General features: G+C 41.5%; 1 protein-coding gene across 3 annotated transcripts in view; it reads right to left on the minus strand.

Annotated features, from left to right (window-relative positions):
- The window catches only part of rbm44 (RNA binding motif protein 44), a 71,224-nt gene that overhangs the window by 17,519 nt on the left and 34,658 nt on the right, over positions 1-19,047 (minus strand). For 2 of the 3 annotated variants that reach the window (XM_039754928.1, XM_039754929.1), the window contains exons 5-10: positions 17,902-17,976; positions 15,578-15,638; positions 14,374-14,468; positions 12,284-12,342; positions 10,577-10,632; positions 2,341-2,506 (exon numbers count right to left, since the gene is read on the minus strand). In XM_039754928.1, the coding sequence (XP_039610862.1) occupies positions 2,341-2,506; positions 10,577-10,632; positions 12,284-12,342; positions 14,374-14,468; positions 15,578-15,638; positions 17,902-17,976 (512 nt within the window). The remainder of the gene's footprint in view (positions 1-2,340; positions 2,507-10,576; positions 10,633-12,283; positions 12,343-14,373; positions 14,469-15,577; positions 15,639-17,901; positions 17,977-19,047) is intronic. The other variant, XM_039754930.1, reaches the window with a different exon arrangement.

Raw genomic sequence — 19,047 nt, forward strand, 5'->3', positions numbered from 1 at the left:
TCTCTTCTGTGATTCACCTGGCTTTCACCCTCCTGGACAGAAAGAATTCCTTCTTCAGATTACTATTCTTGGATTTTAGCTCTCTCTTTAACACCATCATCCACCAAATGCTGGTTAAAGAACCGTTTCTAATTGGATTAAACTCAGTACTTTGCAAGTGGACTTTGGATTTTCTAACAAACAGGCCCCAATCAGTCAGAATCCATGGCATTACATCTTCTACAATCATTTGCAACACTGGCACCCCCCAGGGGTACTTGTTGAGCCCCCTACTGCATATTCTGATGACCTATGACTGCATATATCACTATCCAAATAATCACATAGTGAAATTTGGAGATTAAACAGTGGTGGTAGGACTTGTCACGCATAAAAATGAGTTAGCATACAGAATGGAAGTAGTTATACTGGAGGCTGGGTGTAAGGACAACAACCTTAGCATCAGTGTCAAAAAAAACTAAGGAAATGATTGTGGACTTTCGGTGGACTGACACCTCCCTCTTCTCCACCTTTACTTCAATGGAAAAGAGGATGAAATTGTCACCTGCTTCAATCACTTGGTGTGCATATTACACATGACCTCTCCTGGAACTACAATACAGCCCGTCTGGTAAAGAAAGCCCACCAACATCTCTACTTCCTGAGGAGGATGAAGTGGGCTGGTCTGTGACCCTCTATTCTGATCTCCTTTTACAAGTGTGTGCTAGAGGCCATTCTTAGCTCCTGCATTATGGTGTGGTACAGCGGTTGCTTTGCATAATTTGGAAAGGCACACAACTGCCTATATAAGGTCCCACAGTTGACAGTTCATGTCAAAGCACAAACCAAGCATGAAGTCAAAGGAATTGTCTGTAGACCTCTGAGACAGGATTGTATCGAGGCACAAATCTGGGGAAGGTTACAGAAAAATTTCTGCTGCTTTGAAGGTTCCAATGAGCACAGTGGCCTCCATCATCCGTAAGTGGAAGAAGTTCAAAACCACCAGGACTCTTCCTAGAGCTGGCCAGCCATCTAAACTGAGCGATCGGGGGAGAAGGACCTTAGTCAGGGAGGTGACCAAGAACCTGATGGTCACTCTGTCAGAGCTCCAGAGGTCCTCTGTGGAAAGAGGAGAACCTTCCAGAAGGACAACCATCTCTGCAGCAATCCACCAATCAGGCCCGTATGGTAGAGTGGCCAGACGGAAGCCACTCCTTAGTAAAAGGCATATGGCAGCCTGCCTGGAGTTTGACAAAAGGCACCTGAAGGACTCTCAGAGCATGAGAAACAAAATTCTCTGGTCTGATGAAACAAAGATTGAACTCTTTGGTGTGAATGCCAGGCATCACGTTTGGAGGAAACCAGGCACCGCTCATCACCAGGCCAATACCATCCCTACAGTGAAGCATGGTGGTGGCAGCATCATGCTGTGGGGATGTTTTTCAGTGGCAGGAACTGGGAGACTAGTCAGGGTAAAGGGAAAGATGACTGCAGCAATGTACAGAGATATCCTGGATGAAAACCTGCTCCAGAGCGCTCTTGACCTCAGACTGGGCGGCGGTTCATCTTTCAGCAGGACAACAACCCTAAGCACACAGCCAAGATATCAAAGGAGTGGCTTCAGGACAACTCTGTGAATGTCCTTGAGTGGCCCAGCCAGAGCAGAGCCAGACTTGAATCCGACTGAACATCTCTGAAGAGATCTTAAAATGGCTGTGCACCGACGCTTCCCATCCAACCTGATGGAGCTTGAGAGGTGCTGCAAAGAGGAATGGGCGAAACTGGCCAAGGATAGGTGTGCCAAGCTTGTGGCATCATTTTCAAAAAGACTTGAGGCTGGAATTGCTGCCAAAGGTGCATCGACAAAGTATTGAGCAAAGGCTGTGAATACTTATGTACATGGGATTTCCAAGGTTTTTTTTATTTTTAATAAATTTGCAAAAAACTCAAGTAAACTTTTATCATCTTGTCATTATAGGGTGTTGTGTGTAGAATTCTGAGGAAAAAAGTTAATTTAATGTATTTTGGAATAAGGCTGCAACATAACAAAATGTGGAAAAGGTGATGTGCTGTGAATACTTTCTGGATGCACTGTGTGTGTGTGTGTGTGTGTGTGTATGTGTGTATATATATATATATATATATATATACACACATACATACGTTATATACACATATATACAGTACATATATACACATATATACAGTACATATATACACATATATACAGAACATATATATATATATATATATATATATATATATATATATATATATATATATAAACACAGACTTTTTTTCATATCTAGCAGAGAAAAAAACCTTGAAAGGAGTGAAAATAATACACTGATAATCTCGTACCTGAGAAGGAATGCACGTTTCCACTGATCCAATGTTTACCACATCCAAAGAGAGAGGTGGGGTATCATCAAGAGCAGTCCCATTCATTAACCGTTTCCTCATTTGCAAATAATTAAGTTTGAGTTTTTCAAGTGCACTAGCTATATCAGGAGGAACGGCCGATACACTGAGAGCAAAAAAAGTTACCAAATTAGAAATTTGGGAATGAATAAACAAGTCAATCTAAGCTAATTATGTATTACGTATGGTTTCAAAATAAGCAAAAAGTTTGTTAAAGAAGTGATATGATAAAAGTTTTATCAAATTTCTTAAAAAAACATGTCACATTCCATTACTTGCAACATATCTTCTGAGGAAAAAGGTAATACATGAAGGGTAAGTCAGCAAAGTTTGGAAATACAGTAGCATCTCAACTTGAGTTGCAATTTCCTTACATAACATTGTCTGTGTACATAATCAATGGAAAAATCAAAATATGTTCTACATGACACAATAATTTTCATCTCAAATACTGTGGAGAAGTAAATATCTCATCTTCCAAGTACTGAAGCTTCCAGCAGTGTGTGTGTGAATGAATATATATATAAACATAAATTAGACCTTTAACCCACATTTTCAGAAATTACTTTGAACTAAGAGCTACTTCTCCTTATTTAGGAAGATAAACTTTATTGCATTATATAACAAAATCACTAGATTGAAGTAGGTAATGCTATAATTTGAAATCATAGATAAGTGCTAGTGCGGATACTCTTTGAAATTTTGTTAAGCTATTGGAATAAAAATATAATTGACAAGCTGTTGAACTTTACATCCATCCATCCTCTTCTGCTTATCCGAGGTCGGGTCGTGGGGGCAGCAGCTTGAGCAGAGAAGCCCAGACTTCCCTCTCCCCCTGGCCACTTTTTCCAGCTCTTCCAGGAGAATCCCAAGGCGTTCCCAGGCCAGCCGGGAGACATAGTCCCTCCAGCGTGTCCTGGGTCTTCCCCGGGGCCTCCTCCCGGTTGGACCTGCCCAGAACACCTCACCAGAGAGGCGTCCAGGAGGCATCCTGATCAGATGCCGAGCCACCTTATCTGACTCCTCTCGATGCGGAGGAGCAGCGGCTCTACTCTGAGCCCCTCCCGGATGACTGAGCTTCTCACCCTATCTTTAAGGGAAAGCCCAGACACCCTGCGGAGGAAACACATTACAGCCAATTGTATTTGCGATCTCGTTCTTTCGGTCACTACCCATAGCTCATGACCATAGGTGAGGGTAGGGCGTAGATCGACTGGTAAATTGAGAGCTTTGCCTTACGGCTCAGCTCTTTTTTTCACCACGACAGACCGATGCAGAGCCCGCATCACTGCGGATGCCGCACCATCTGCCTGTCGATCTCACGCTCCATTCTTCCCTCACTTTCGTGAACAAGACCCGAGATACTTGAACTCCTCCACTTGGGGCAGGATCCCCCCCCCAACCCTGAGAGGGCACTCCACCCTTTTCTGGCTGAGGATCATGGTCTCGGATTTGGAGGTGCTGATTCTCATCCCATCCACTTCACACTCAGCTGCGAACCGATCCAGAGAGAGCTGAAGATCACGGCCTGATGAAGCAAACAGGACAACATCATCTGCAAAAGCAGTGACCCAATCCTGAGTCCACCAAACGGACCCCTTCAACACCCTGGCTGCCCTAGAAATTCTGTCCATAAAAGTTATGAACAGAATGGTGACAAAGGGCAGCCCTGGCGGAGTCCAACTCTCACTGGAAGCGGGCTCGACTTACTGCGGCAATGCGGACCAAGCTCTGACACGGTTGTACAGGGACCGAACAGCTCTTATCAGGGGTCCGGTACCCCATACTCCCGAGCACCCCACAGGATTCCCGAGGGACGGTCGAATGCCTTTTCCAAGTCCACAAAACACATGTAGACTGGTTGGGCAAACTCCCATGCACCCTCAGGACTCTGCTAAGGGTGAAGAGCTGGTCCACTGTTCGCGACCAGGGAAAACCACACTGTTCCTCCTGAATCCGAGGTTGACTATCCGGCGGACCCTCCTCTCCAGAACCCCGAATAGACTTTTCCAGGGAGGCTGAGGTGTGATCCCTCTATAGTTGGAACACACCCTCCGGTTTTTAAAGAGGGGACCACCACCCGGTCTGCCAATCCAGAGGCACTGTCCCGATGTCCATGCGATGTTGCAGAGGCGTGTCAACCAAGACAGTCCTACAACATCCAGAGCCTTAAGGAACTCGGGCGTATCTCATCCACCCGGGGCCCTGCCACCAAGGAGTTTTTTGACCACCTCGGTGACTTCAGTCCCAGAGATGGGAGAGCCCACCTCAGAGTCCCCAGGCTCTGCTTCCTCGTGGAAGGCATGTTAGTGGGATTGAGGAGGTCTTGAAGTACTCTCCCCACCGACCCTAGCGTCAGTGAGGTCAGCAGCGCACCATCCCACCATATACGGTGTTGACACTGCACTGCTTCCCCTCCTGAGGCGGACGGTGGACCAGAATCTCCTCGAAGCCGTCCGAAGTGTTCTCCATGGCCTCTCAAACTCCTCCCATGCCCAGTTTTGCCTCAGCAACAACCAAGCCGTTCGCTTGGCCTGCGGTACCTATCAGCTGCCTCCAGAGACCCACAGGACAAAAAGTCCTATAGGACTCCTTCTTCAGCTTGGCGGCATCCCTCACGCGGTGTCCACCAGCGGGTTGGGGATTGCCGCCCACGACAGGCACCGACCACCTTGCGGCCACAGCTCGGTCAGCCGCCTCAACAATAGAGGCACGGAACATGGCCCATTGGACTCAATGTCCCCACCTCCCTCGGGGCGTGGTTGAAGTTCTGCGGAGGTGGGAGTTGAAGCTCCTTCTGACGGGGGACTCTGCCAGCCGTTCCCAGCAGACCCTCACAACACGTTTGGGCCTACCAGGTCTGACCGGCATCTTCCCCACCATGAAGCCAACTCACCACCAGGTGGTGATCAGTTGACAGCTCAGCCCCTATCTTCACCCGAGTGTCCAAGACATATGGCGCCAAGTCCGACACGACCACAAAGTCGATCATCGACCTGAGGCCTAGGGTGTCCTGGTGCCAAGTGCACATATGAACACCCTTCTGCTTGAACATGGTGTTGTTATGGACAATCCATGGCGAGCACAGAAGTCCAATAACAAAACACCGCTTCATATCGGGGGGGCCATTCCTCCCAAATTACGCCCTTCCAGGTCTCACTGTCATTGCCCGTGAGCATTGAAGTCTCCCAGCAAAACGAGGGAATCCCAGAAGGTATGCCCTCTAGCACCCCTCAGAGACTCCAAAAGGGTGGATACTCCAAACTGCTGTTGGCATACGCACAAACAACAGTCAGGACCCTTCCCCACCGAAGGTGGAGGAGGCCACCCTCTGTCCACGGGGTAAACCCCAATGCACAGACTCAAAGTCGGGGGGCAATAAATATGCCCACACCTGCTCGGCCTCTCAACGGGGGAAACTCCAGAGTGGTAGAGAGTCCAGCCCCTCTCAAGGAGATTGGTTCCAGAGTCCAAGCTGTGCGTCGAGGTGAGTCCGACTATATCTAGCGGAACCTCTGACCTCGCACTAGCTCAGGCTCCTTCCCCTTCAGAGTGGTGACATTCCATGTCCCAAGAGCCAGTTTCTGTAGCCGAGGATCAGACCGCCAAGGTCTGCACCCGACATCCTTGGCCCCACCCATAGGTGGTTAGCCCATGGGAAGGAGGACCCACGTTACCTCTTCGGGCTGTGCCCGGCCGAGCCCCACGGGTGCAGGCCCGGCCACCAGATGCTCGCCATCGAGCCCCACCACCAGGCCTGGCTGCAGAGGGGGCCCCGCCAACCCACGTCCGGGCAAGGGAAAAAAACGTCGTCCAAAGTTTTCGCTCATCATTGGAGGTTTATTGAACCGCTCTTTGTCTCATTTCTCACCTAGCACCAGTTTTTGACCCTACCAGGGGCATAAAGCCCCGGACAACATAGCTCCTAGGATCATTGGGACACGCAAACCCCTCCAACACGATAAGGTGTGAACTTTACAGATAATGCTAAATTACTTACAACATAGGTTACATTAGTGTCAGCAAAATCAATAAAGACAGACCTGGGTGCGTGTTACTAACTAGCTATAATATTGTCAAAGAATGCACTGAGAAAGGCCTCTTTACTTATTCTAAACTTTAATTAAGTAAACCAAGATTAGGAGGCGACAAAACAAAACTACTTAACATTATGAAAGAAGATGACAGAGTTGATGCCAACTGGTACTTCAACTGTACACAAAGCTGATGGGAAACGTATCTATATGAATCTGATGTTATCACTGGACAATTCCTCTACAAAATGAGTGAATGACTCAGGAGCCGACGCAAGTGGCAGCCTTTCCAGCAGCTCTGCGCATGACTTTATCTTTAAAAGTCTTTATCTTTCTACCTTTTTCTCTATTTTTTCTTTATTTCACTGTTAATTCCTACCACTTTCTTTTATGTGGACTCATTCAATGGACACTTTTTACTACTTGGAGATGGATTTTTACACACCGAGACTCGTCTATTCAAGTAGTCAACTTCAAGCGCAGAGAACAAATGCGCACGCCGGTGTGGTTCCCTATTTACCTGACGAGGTAAGAAGGCAGTATCGGGACAGCAGAGCCGGTGCCAAGATAAAAGCCATGCGTCTAGCAAGAAAGTGGCGCTACAAACCTTCGGTGCCTTCTGTGATCCTGGGAAATGTGAACTCACTACCAAATAAGATCGACGAACTGGCTGCACTGGTGAAAAATGTCAGGACTTCCAGAGAATGCAGTTTGCTGTGTTTTAGTGAAACGTGGCTATCAACTAACATCCCAGATGTTAATGTGGAGCTACCCGGGTTTAGCACAGTTAGAGCGGACAGAGATGCAAGTACTGTACCAGCGGGAAGCAGAAAGGAGGGGGTGTCGCTCTATGTCAATACAAGGTGGTGTAACTCTGGACATGTAAACGTTAAAATCTCCACTTGCTGCAAGGACATCGAACTGTTGGCTGTAAGTTTGTGTCCCTATTACTTGCCCAGAGAGTTTGGACATGTCATTGTTGTTATTGTTTACATCACCCCTCTCGAGCAAACGCGGAGATAGCGAGTGACGTCATCCATTCCGTAGTTGCTAAATTACAAATGCAGCACCCTGAGGCACTTGTGCTAATCGCTGGAGACTTTAACCATGTAGCGCTGGACAAAACATTACCTGCCTTCTCCCAGTATGTGGATTGTAACACCCAAGGAAATAGGTGTACTATTGCAACTACTGTATGCAAACGTTAAAGACACATACCAGCGCCACCCCGCTGCCTGCGCTTGGGAAAGCAGATCATAAACTGGTTCAGCTCCAGCCTCACTACAAACCACGAGTGAGGGAGCTACCTACAACCACACGCTGATTCAAAAGTGGTCCCCAGAGGCAGAGCAGGCTCTGAGAGACTAACTACGGACTGGGATATCCTGCAGGGGTCACATAGTGAGAACATTGAGGAGGTTGTTGACCTCACAACTGATTACATCAACTTCTGTATGGACGTTGTAGTTCCAGTAAGAACAGTACGCTGCTATGCTAACAACAAGCCATGGATCACAAGTGACATCAAAGGCCTTTTGAACCAGAAGAAAAGGGCTTTTAAAGGCGGTGATCAGCATGAGCTCAACCGCGTCCAGAAGGAACTCCAAGTCCAGCTCAGGGTGGCGAAGGAGCAGTTCAGGAGAAAGCTGGAGCAGAAGTTGCAGAATAACAGCATGAAGGAAGTGTGGGATGGAATGAAGATCATCACTGGCTGCAGCTCGAAGCAGGGTGCCACCATCGAGAGAGACGTAGAGAGAGCAAACCAAATGAACAACTTCTTTAACAGGTTTGACAACCCTAACCCACTCTCACCTCTGAGTACTGCTTCCTCCAACCATCCTTCTGCTGATACCAGCATAGTAGAGACATCCCCAACCACAATTACAGCAGCACAGGTGAGCAGAGAGCTGACGAGACTTCGTGCCAACAAAGCAGCGGGTACAGATGGAGTATCGCCACGACTGCTGAAGTCTTGGGCGCTGGAACTGGGGAGTCCTCTACAGCGCATCTTCAACCAGAGCCTGGAACAGGGGAGAGTCCCGAGACATCTTGTATCACCCCAGTCCCAAAAGTATCATGTACTAATGAGCTGAATGACTTGCGGCCTGTCGCCCTGATGTCACATGTGAAGACCACCATGGAGCGGCTGCTGCTTCACCACCAGAGGCCACAGGTCCGCCACGCCCTTGACCCTCTGCAGTTCGCATACCAGGAGAAGGTGGGAGTGGAGGATGCCACCATCTATATGCTACACCGATCCCTCTCCCACTTGGACAGAGGCAGTGGTGCTGTAAGAATTATGTTTCTGGACTTCTCTAGCGCCTTCAACACCATCCAACCTCTGCTCCTTAGGGACAAGCTCACAGAGATGTGAGTAAATTCACACCTGATGGCATGTATCGTGGACTATGTTACAGACAGACCTCAGTATGTGCATCTAGGGAACTGCAGGTCTGACATTGTGGTCAGCAGCACAGGAGCTCCGCAGGGGACTGGACTTTCTCTGGTCCTGTTCAGCCAACATACATTGGACTTCCAATACAACTCGGAGTCCTGCCACGTGCAAAAGTTCACTGACGACACTGCTATTGTGGGCTGCATCAGGAGTGGGCAGGAAAAGGAGAATAGGAAGCTAATCAAAGACTTTGTTAAACGGTGCGACACAAACCACTTACACCTAAACACCAGCAAGACCAAGAAACTGGTGGTGGATTTTAGGAGGCCCAGGCCCCTCATGGACCCCGTGATCATCAGAGGAGACTGTGTGCAGAGGGTACAGATCTATAAATACCTGGGAGTGCAGCTGGATGATAAATTGGACTGGACTGCCAATACTGATGCTCTGTGTAAGAAAGGTCAGAGCTGACTATACTTCCTTACAAGGTTGGCGTCCTTCAACATCTGCAATAAGATGCTGCAGATGTTCTATCAGACGGTTGTGGCGAGCGCTCTTTTCTACGTGGTGGTGTGCTGGGGAGGCAGCATAAAGAAGGAGGACGCCTCACGCCTGGACAAACTGGTGAGGAAGGCAGGCTATATTGTAGGCACGGAGCTGGACAGTTGAACATCTGTGGCAGAGCGACGGGCGCTGAGCAAGCTCCTGCCAGTCATGGAGAATCCTCTGCATCCACTGAATAGTGTCATCTCCAGGCAGAGGAGCAGCTTCTGTGACAGACTACTGTCACTGTCCTACTCCACTGACAGATTGAGGAGATTGTTCCTCCCACACACTATGCAACTCTTCAATTCCACCCAGGGGGGTAAACGGTAACATTATGCAAAGTTATTATCTGTTTTTACCTACATTTTTATTACTCTTTAATATTTTTTTTGTATCTGCTGCTGGATTATGTGAATTTCCCCTTGGGATTAATAAAGTATCTATCTATCTAAAATTTAGTTATGTCATTTAATAAATTTTTCTTTATCATGGTGCCAAAGAGTGGTGGCATGTTGCATGTAAAAATTTTATTGTACTCTGTACATCTAACACTACTACTGCTATGCTTTCTCAAAGATGATTCCACTGGACAATGCAACTAACTATATGGGTAAAGTTGCCAGGAAAGTTTTTGAAACTTAACTTCATATTCTAAAGCTCTTCTTGCATTGCTGATTAATGATTTATTATTATTTGTGTATATTCTCTGTGTGAATTTTTCTTTTAAAAAGGCCAGTAACACGTATTAAAATGTTCATATTCCACCCCCAAAAACCCCCTTTTTGGCTTATCCTTATTCCCAACCTTATTGCTGAGGTTTTCTTTGCATAAAGTGTTTCTTTTATTTGCATATCTGAAGTCTTTCACAGTCAGTTCATAATCAGTGCATGGACCAAAAGGCACAGAGAGAAGAAAAAAAGTGTACTATGCTATATTTGGCATCCAAAAAAATAGTATCTTTTACATGGGCATTGGGAAGATGACTGAACTGATGAACCATTTTGCCTAAAGATATTTACATTAACTATTTTTTATTTATTTATTTTTGTTGCTGATTCTTTTAAGGTAAACATAGGCAGCCAGTACCTTGAAAACATTCAGGGTGTGATTAAAAAAAAATGAATAAAAAAATTGTTTTATGATAAAAGTGTAAAATTTCACTTTGGCCTGGTACCATCCAAATAATTATACCATAACTTACTCATCACTTTTTGTCTCCTCGAGTCCCTGACTAATCAATGCTTGATTCTCCAATTCCTACAAAACAACAGCATAAGAATTTTAAAATAGTTAGTAATGAACTCAAAATTTACAAATGTAATAATCTATGTTCAGTATTATTTGGTATAATCTGCTAAGCAGAATTGATACATCAAAAATCAACTACAAAATATTACATCTTTACTAGTGTACATTAATACATGTTTTGAAGTGAACATGAACACAACAGAATACCATACTGACAAAGAATCTGTACAAACAGAGAAAAACAAAATGTTCTATTGATAAAATACAGCGTTATGAAAAAAACAGCAGGCCAGAAAGCAGCTATTGCAAAGATTACTATTTAAATTGAGTTTATCCATAATTAGATTTTATAGCTGATGACACAAATGGGAACAATAACAAGAATTAGATTTTAATTGAAACAGACAAACATCTTCAGATATAAGAATTTAAAAGAGGCAGTTTAATACTGTAAATTAAGACAACATGGTGAGCTTTTTGTTTCTAAATTCAGCAGTGTGGGGATTAAGATTTTGTTTTCTAGAGTGTCTTCAATACTATCCAGGCATACCTGTTCAGGTGTAAACACAGAGACATGTAGGTGGAAGGGCCTACAGTGTCCTGGCTAATCGACTAGCTGTTGGACCAATTACAGTTTATGCGTCATAAACTGCTACCTGGACTCCTTTACAACAACTGCAATATACCTGCATAATGGCTCAATGTCATTGTGACTGTGATTAGGAAGTCAGAGGATATTCTTTATTTTCTTTCCATTTTGTCATTCTGGAGTGTTTAGACTATAGTGGTTATACTGTATATACACATTCATATTCCATTTATTTATTCATAGAACTTTCTGTAAAAATCTAAATTTCCCCCAGGGATCTATCCACTATTTGCTATTACAGCTCACAGTCCAAGATCCTTGCAGAGGATTTCATATATTAATTATTTCCATAAAAGAAAAAAATACGAAATGTAGAATAGTGAAAACAAGAAATTATATCTTTTGAAACCCAGAATACTGAGACTATTTGAACACTGAACATAACATACAATGGTCTCCATCCACATGGCAAGTCAAAAACAGGTTGAGATAAGTTAAAGGGAAATAATGAAATTCTTGAAAATTGATTATAAAGGATTATTAAAAGACATAACCCTTTGAAACACATTTAAAACATGGGTGAGGCAGGTATTCATATATGTAACCTCAAGCACTGCCATGAGAAAGTCTCTCTCCTTCGCCCCAACATAACGTAAGATACATCCTGCTCTAACAGATAAGAGCAGTGTGTGTCAGGTTAAGCCAGTCACACCAACTAGACAGTTTAAAGAGGGTGAAACAGAATACCTTCCTGTAAAATCTGCTTGTGTCTTACTGATTTAGAAAATGTGCAATTGTGTGATGGTTAACTCTTTTTATGTCAATTTCTTTACCACTTTACACCATTAATTACTGAATACTAGCATCGGCCCGAACATATTTCATATACCTGCATTTTTTAATCATCTGGTAATAAACATACAAATGTGCTTTGAATAATCCCTGGCAATTACTAGCAAAAAAACACAGCCTCTGTTCTCTTGCACTCGAGACTAATCAAGTTTCTCTGGGACTCGAGAAGACAACAGACCTGAATTAAAATGTGTAAATATGACCATTCTTTGTACTTACCATGTTATCATCTGTTTTCACAGTTCTTTCAATGGCCATTTCTATATTTTTCCTTGTGTCTGAAACAGAAATACAGAATGGGGGGGGGAAAATATACTTAATACAAATAGGCTACCCATTAGACAGTAAATAGTAAAGAACTCAAACAAAAATCCAAAAAAAGTGAGGTTTCGTAATAGATCATTTTTTTTATGCTTTTAATCCAAACGGATCAGAACTTTAAAATTCAGTTTGCTTAGGTAATACACAATGCGTAACTGGTAAAGCAATCCCTATTACTTAGGCATTAACCAACCAAGACCTTATGTGGTATGCCCAATACTATAGAAATGTCTTACAAAGGAAACAATTGTTTTATCAGTTGTTACTACTGGGATATTTACAAATCTCAGATGTATACAAACATTCAACCCCAGGTGCTCCCTGTGTGAAGTGTGCCTGTTCTCCCTATTTGTATGTGCTCTTCCTCCGGGTGCTCCGGTGTTCTCCCACAGTTGTAATACATGCTGTTTAGTTGGACTGGCAATGTGAAATTGGCCCTAGAGTGTGAGTGTGCGATGGACTGGTGCCCTGTTCAGGGGCTGGTCCTGCTTTGCGCCATATACTTGCTGGGATAGGCACCAGCTTTCCCATGACTCTGATCAGGGTAAGCATGTTTGCATGGATGGAATATTACTTTAATAACACACTTGTTTTCCGCTTTTCTCTTTTAGTAATATACATATGGGATACATGCTTGAAAGCAAACAAAAACACTTAATTTTTATTATTACTTAGCTATTGTTATTTGTCTCTTTATGACTCCACTGTCATTTTGATAATAATTCTCTTCTTGGGTCCCAGTATGGTATCGATTTTCTTATTTAGGTTTTAAGATTAAAAAGTTTAATAAACACTGCTGCTTGAAGTGCACTGTGGACTCAGTGCAGGACAACCTCCATAAAACACCTCCTCCTCTTTAGTGCGCTTTAGACTTTGCGGTGAACAAACTGCTATAACCACCCCTTCCACCACTCTGACATGTTGCAGACTATGCAGGGTACAGCAAATTTCGGGGCACACAATAATGCATGTACGACCATGGTGGACTTGGTAGTGGAGGAGTTATGGGAAAAGTGGCGTAGCTAGAGTTCAGGGGTGGGGCGGTGCTTCAATTTGCCGTCCTACAACATATCTGAATATTTTAACCTATTTAAACAGAAAATTAAAAGGACGTACTGTATACAGAAAAACTAAGATCCATTTTTCATAGATTTATTCATATATAGAGAAACAGCAATAATTTTTCACATATAATTATTCATAAGCATCAACTAGACAAGAAAATAGTATAGACACACTGATAAGTCGTGTTCTAATTATTAGTTTAATATAATTATGCTTTGAAAACCAGAACCAGTGTAGTGTACAAGTGATAGGTGGGGATGTTTTCTGTGCAGAGCAAGACCGCATTTGGATTGATAATAAAAATTATAAATTAGTTGTTTATCTTAGAAATTATTATCAATGCAATGTTTATTGTTGTTATTGCTTCATAAATTTCAAATGTTGTGTCTGATGCCGTCACAGGACGACAGTCTGAAAATTATTTTTGAAGCATTTGTGAATAAACGTGAGCCAATCATTCTGAGATGATGAGTTTATATGTGATCAGATTTCTTTGTGACGTAATGTCTGGTGTTACTTCTGATTTACTTGTAGCATTACTTGGAGTAACTGTAAACTGTAAAGTTTCTGACAAATAAGCAACCACCCCCACTCGACCAATTAATGGGTGTAAAGATTTCCTAAAACACATGACCTGGCAAGGCAGGTGCTCAAACACAGAATAACAGTTTAGATCTTGTCCTGGAACTATTTTGGATAATTTCAGTCAAGATGTCAAAGATTTCAACTTTTATCACAACACTACAGGGATGAAAATTGAAAGTCCTAGTAAAAAAAGAAGTGTACCAGTAGATAAATTTAACTTGCTCTCTGAAATATGCATTGTTCCCATAATAGTCCTGTGTAACAGTTAGGCAAAAATCACTATGCAAATAATGTAGCTGCATTTTTAATTTGGGACAAGAACAAAAGAAAATATTAACCAGCACTACTTGACAGATGTGAGGATGTCTCTTTCGGTAGATCAAAGCCAGTATGTTTTGCTCCAACATCTACATCCACCTTCTTGTGACAAGCTCTGCATGAAAGAAATCGAGAGTTTTATTTTTGGGATCTGGAAAATTTTTAAACTAAAAAAAAAAAGAGACAAATTTAACAGTACTCGTAACAACAAAAACAATGTCAAATTAAACTCCAAGTTAATACAGATTACAGTTATTTCCAACACTCAGATGATTACAGACGAGTTAATTCAAAGTCATGTTCATATTCTGTTGACTGGTGACTCAATTCATGACTTCCATGAGTAAAGAAGGTTTGTTATATGCTTTATTTTCTTTCAATCCCTGTTGTAACCAGTTTGTCAAAAACAAATAAAACTATTTAAACTTTTAATAACTGCTCCTGGCTTGCTTTACACTGGAGATGTTTAACTTGGATAGGGGTTGCTGCTTTCCAATAATAAAAACTGCCAAGTGTCACCTGCCTATGCTAGCATGTCTTGTGATCAGAGAACCCACTCTGGACATATAGTGTTTGTGCATTTATATATGAAATGGGACAAGTTATAAGCATTCTTTCATAGCATCATTTTCTGGCATGGCCACTGGGGATTAAGAAACCTCTTTAATCTTGGGTGGCGAGTCAATACATTCTTCAAATGATCTTATGTAGAAAAACCTAAAAAAATAACTATCACAAATTAAAATTCCTCCTTTACATATTTGGGTCATTTTTAATTTGTCAAGTCAGCACTGAAATATACTGGCATTACTTTGACAGCATTACATAAAAAAAACAAACAAAAAAAAAATATTTTTGCTGAAAATATTTGCTCTCAATGATTCTACAGAAACACAGCAAAGACTTTTGATAACTTTATATACGTTTCTCAGTTCATGTATTTCACTATAAGGTGGGAAGTGGGGCCAAATAGAAATTAGGCAAGGTGTGAATTAATCGTAGAGGAGATGCCAGTACATTACAGGGGATTTTATAAAATTGTGTTTTATGATGTCATGACCTGTCGAGTTAGGGTGATTTGACAAGATCAGCTTTAAAAGGGACAAACCTCCACTAATGAACACAAAAGATATCTCATATGAATCATTTTTTGTTCCATGTCCACTAAAGCATGTAACATCATGTTTCATGAAAACTCAATGACTTCTAAATAACTGTTCTTACTTGCTTGGATCCTGATCCATTTCTTGTAGTATACTTTGGTTTGCATACATCCAGTTGGAGTCTTAAAAAAAAAAAGGCCAAAGGAAATTTACTTCTGTATCAAGAGTAATGGAATGTAAGTGTGTATATTTAACATTCAGTATATAAATATATTTATACACACTCACACATTTTAATATAGGTTAAGCCAAGGTAGGTTTAACAGAACATTTAGTTATTGGAACCCTAAATTAAAGAATGATTACCATTGCCAATTTTACCATTTATTTATTTAAAAATGCATATTCCTACAACATGATTATCTTTGTATATATGTCACAGTAACCAATGACTCCTTAGATACTCAGCAAGTAACTCTGACAGTCACCTATTACTCCAAAAATTTCAAATTTTGCAGTAGGGAAGTTTGTGTGATTCAAAGTTTAAATAATAAAACATTTATTTCAAGTTTCAGCGACAAAAAGTAGGCTTCCACATAGTAACAGCTGATCAGCATGTGCTCAATAACCTTCTGTAGATTATACCATCTATATAATCACATACAAGAGGAACACTGCCTGTTAGATTGTTGATACAGATCATATTTTGGCCTTTGGGATAATCAAACAAGTGTATTGGCACCGATAAGAGTTTTGAAAAATGTGTTCATGCAGGTTCTCCCCCAGCTATTCTGTCTCACAGCCCACACAGAACTTTTTTGGTACACATGTGTATTAGAATAGGCCAGGAGAGAAAACCCACCACAATTGTTTAGTGGAAAAAGAAAAAAAAAGATCGTACAAAAAACTGACTGCATTAGTGTGCACACCCCTTTAATAATCCAGGATGTAGCTGTGTCCAGAATCACCCAATCACAATAAGCTTCACCTCAAATAATAGTATACACCTGACATCAACTGAAGTGGCTCTGACTGAGCTCAGATAAAGTTTGGCAATTCCTGTAGGATTATTCTGATGTTTACTTGGTTGAAGCATACTCCAAAAGTCATGGAAAGGAAAAAAAATTAAAACAGGAATGGGATTTCATCATTGAGAGGTATTAATCAGGACAGGAGTACAAAAAAGTATCCAAAGCATTATCCGATGAAGCAAGGTGAAGACTGTCATCAACAAGTGGAGAAACTATTGCTCAAGAGGATGTCCCTCTTCCAAGACTGACGAGAAGACAAGGAGAAAACTGGTCACGGAGGTAACCAAGAGGTCTACAGCAACATTAAATAAGCTGCAGGATTTTCTGGCAAGTACTGTTATTTTCCTACATGTGATAACAATCAGTAGTATTCTTTCTGTGTCTGGGTTGTGGGGTAGGATAAGCCTTTTCTCACCTAAAAAAAAATCCAAGTCCGGCTGAGCTTAGCAAAAAGATATATAACGCGTCTCCCACAACCAGGTGGAAAAATGTATTATGGACTGAAAACCAAGGTTTAACTATTTGGCCATAATTCCAAAAGGTATGTTTGGCACAAAAATAACAGCACATCATCAAAAGAACACCATACCCACAGTGAAACATGGTGGATGCAGCATCAGGCTTTAGTCAAGGTGGATGGAACCATGAACAGCTCCAAGTATCAGTCTATTTTAGCACAAAACCTTCAAGCACCTGCTTGGAAGCTGAAGAAACTCACCTTTCAGCATACATCAAAATTAACAAAGCAATGGCTTCATCAAAGGAAGATCAATGTTCTGGAATGACCCAGCCAGAGCCCAGACCTTAAATCAAACTGAAAATCTGTGGAGTGATCTGAAAAGAGCTGTGCACAGGAGATGCCCTTATAATTTGACAGATCTAGATTTTTTTTTTTGCAAGGAGGAAGGGGGTGTGTGGGAAATCGCCAAGTCCAGATGTGCCAAACTGTTAAGACTCTTACCAAAAAAAACGAGTACTGTAATAAAATCAGTAGGAGCTTCAACCAAGTGTGCACACTACTGCAACCAACTTTTTGTACATTTTTTATCTTTTTTCACTAAACAGTTTCTGACTTGTTTCCACTTTATATGTAAGGATTGAAATATTGCAATAAAGGTTAAATAAGTTCTGACAGGATTTATCTTGGTTTCATTTATTGCACAGAATCTGTAGACTTTTTATACCCACTGTTTTCTGGAAGAAATCATTCCTTACTTCATAAATTTTCATATAGGAACTTCATCTGATTAAATTGTATACTGTGTTAAGTTATTTCCTGTTGTCATACAGTTTTCTCCTGTCCAAGGTCAATGCTCTGTTTAGTTAAATTAATTTTGCACAATGCTAAACACTAAAAGAATAAAAACACTTTTCACAGATAAACTGGAAGAAACATTCATTAAATAAAACATACTTTTTAAATAAACAATATCTTTATCCACTTGCAAATGTGAGTGTTTCTTCAAAAACTGCAGAAGCCCTCCTTCATCTGTTTAAAAAATAAAAATAAAATTAAGCTGTCAATAACTAAAAACTATACCATGCAAGTTTTCAAATGTTGATGGAGGTCTAGGAATGTACCACATGAAGGTTATCAAAAAATATCAAAAAAAAAAAATGCAGTTTTAAGATATGAATATATGCTTTGTGTAGATTTGGCAACACAGCATTTTCAGTCTTATGAATGCATATTTGACTGACTCATTCATTCACTCACTCACTCACTCGTCAACAAAAACACTATTTTAGTTAAAAATATATAATTTGGCAGGAATGTACCTCTAGGGCACTAGGTAATCATTAAGAAAGGACATTGATTTTAATCGGTATTTCAGGGTAATCTTGCCACAACAGAAAAACTAAAAAGCCCAAAATCTCAAAAATGCTTTGCCTGATTTGATTGAAATGAAAGAAAATTAGCTAAGATGTGTTTAATTTGTCAATAAATTAATCAATATTTATTAATAGTATGCTAACTTACATGCCCTTTGCTATGCTAACAGGGGGCTTTATACAAACCAAGCACTGAGCAGAAGTGATTCAAGTGCCACACGAATAGCAGCAGTCACAAATAGGTTTGACTAAGGACTGAAGACCGGTGGGTGGTGCCCTGAGATGACAAAAAAAGATGCCATCATGTTGTTAAATGGAAAGAAAAAAGTTTGGTAAAGCTACTGCTACACGCGTTACTGTTGACCATACTGGCTCTCATCTTGGTCGTCCAATCCATTCCATCGACCTCCAGTCCCTGGTCACATCGTTGAAAAACTACAATACTCCAGCATCAGTCTTAGAACATGGTGCTTCTGTTTCTAATGGGGAAGCCACAGAAATTGTGTTGCAATGCTTAAAGCTACTTATGGATTTAATATACATTTTCATCTGTGGACTTTTAAGGGGGACCACAAATAACTGATTAAAAAAACCAAAAAGAAATACTGTACTTGGGAACAACAAACATACAAAAAATGTAAACATCTAATAATAATATATGCTTACATTTGACTTACATTATTCCTACCCATTTCTATTCAAACTCTTTCCTGTAAAATTTTGATTT

Source organism: Polypterus senegalus, chromosome 6 (genome assembly GCF_016835505.1).
Source record: "Polypterus senegalus isolate Bchr_013 chromosome 6, ASM1683550v1, whole genome shotgun sequence".
Classification (NCBI taxonomy): domain Eukaryota; kingdom Metazoa; phylum Chordata; class Cladistia; order Polypteriformes; family Polypteridae; genus Polypterus; species Polypterus senegalus.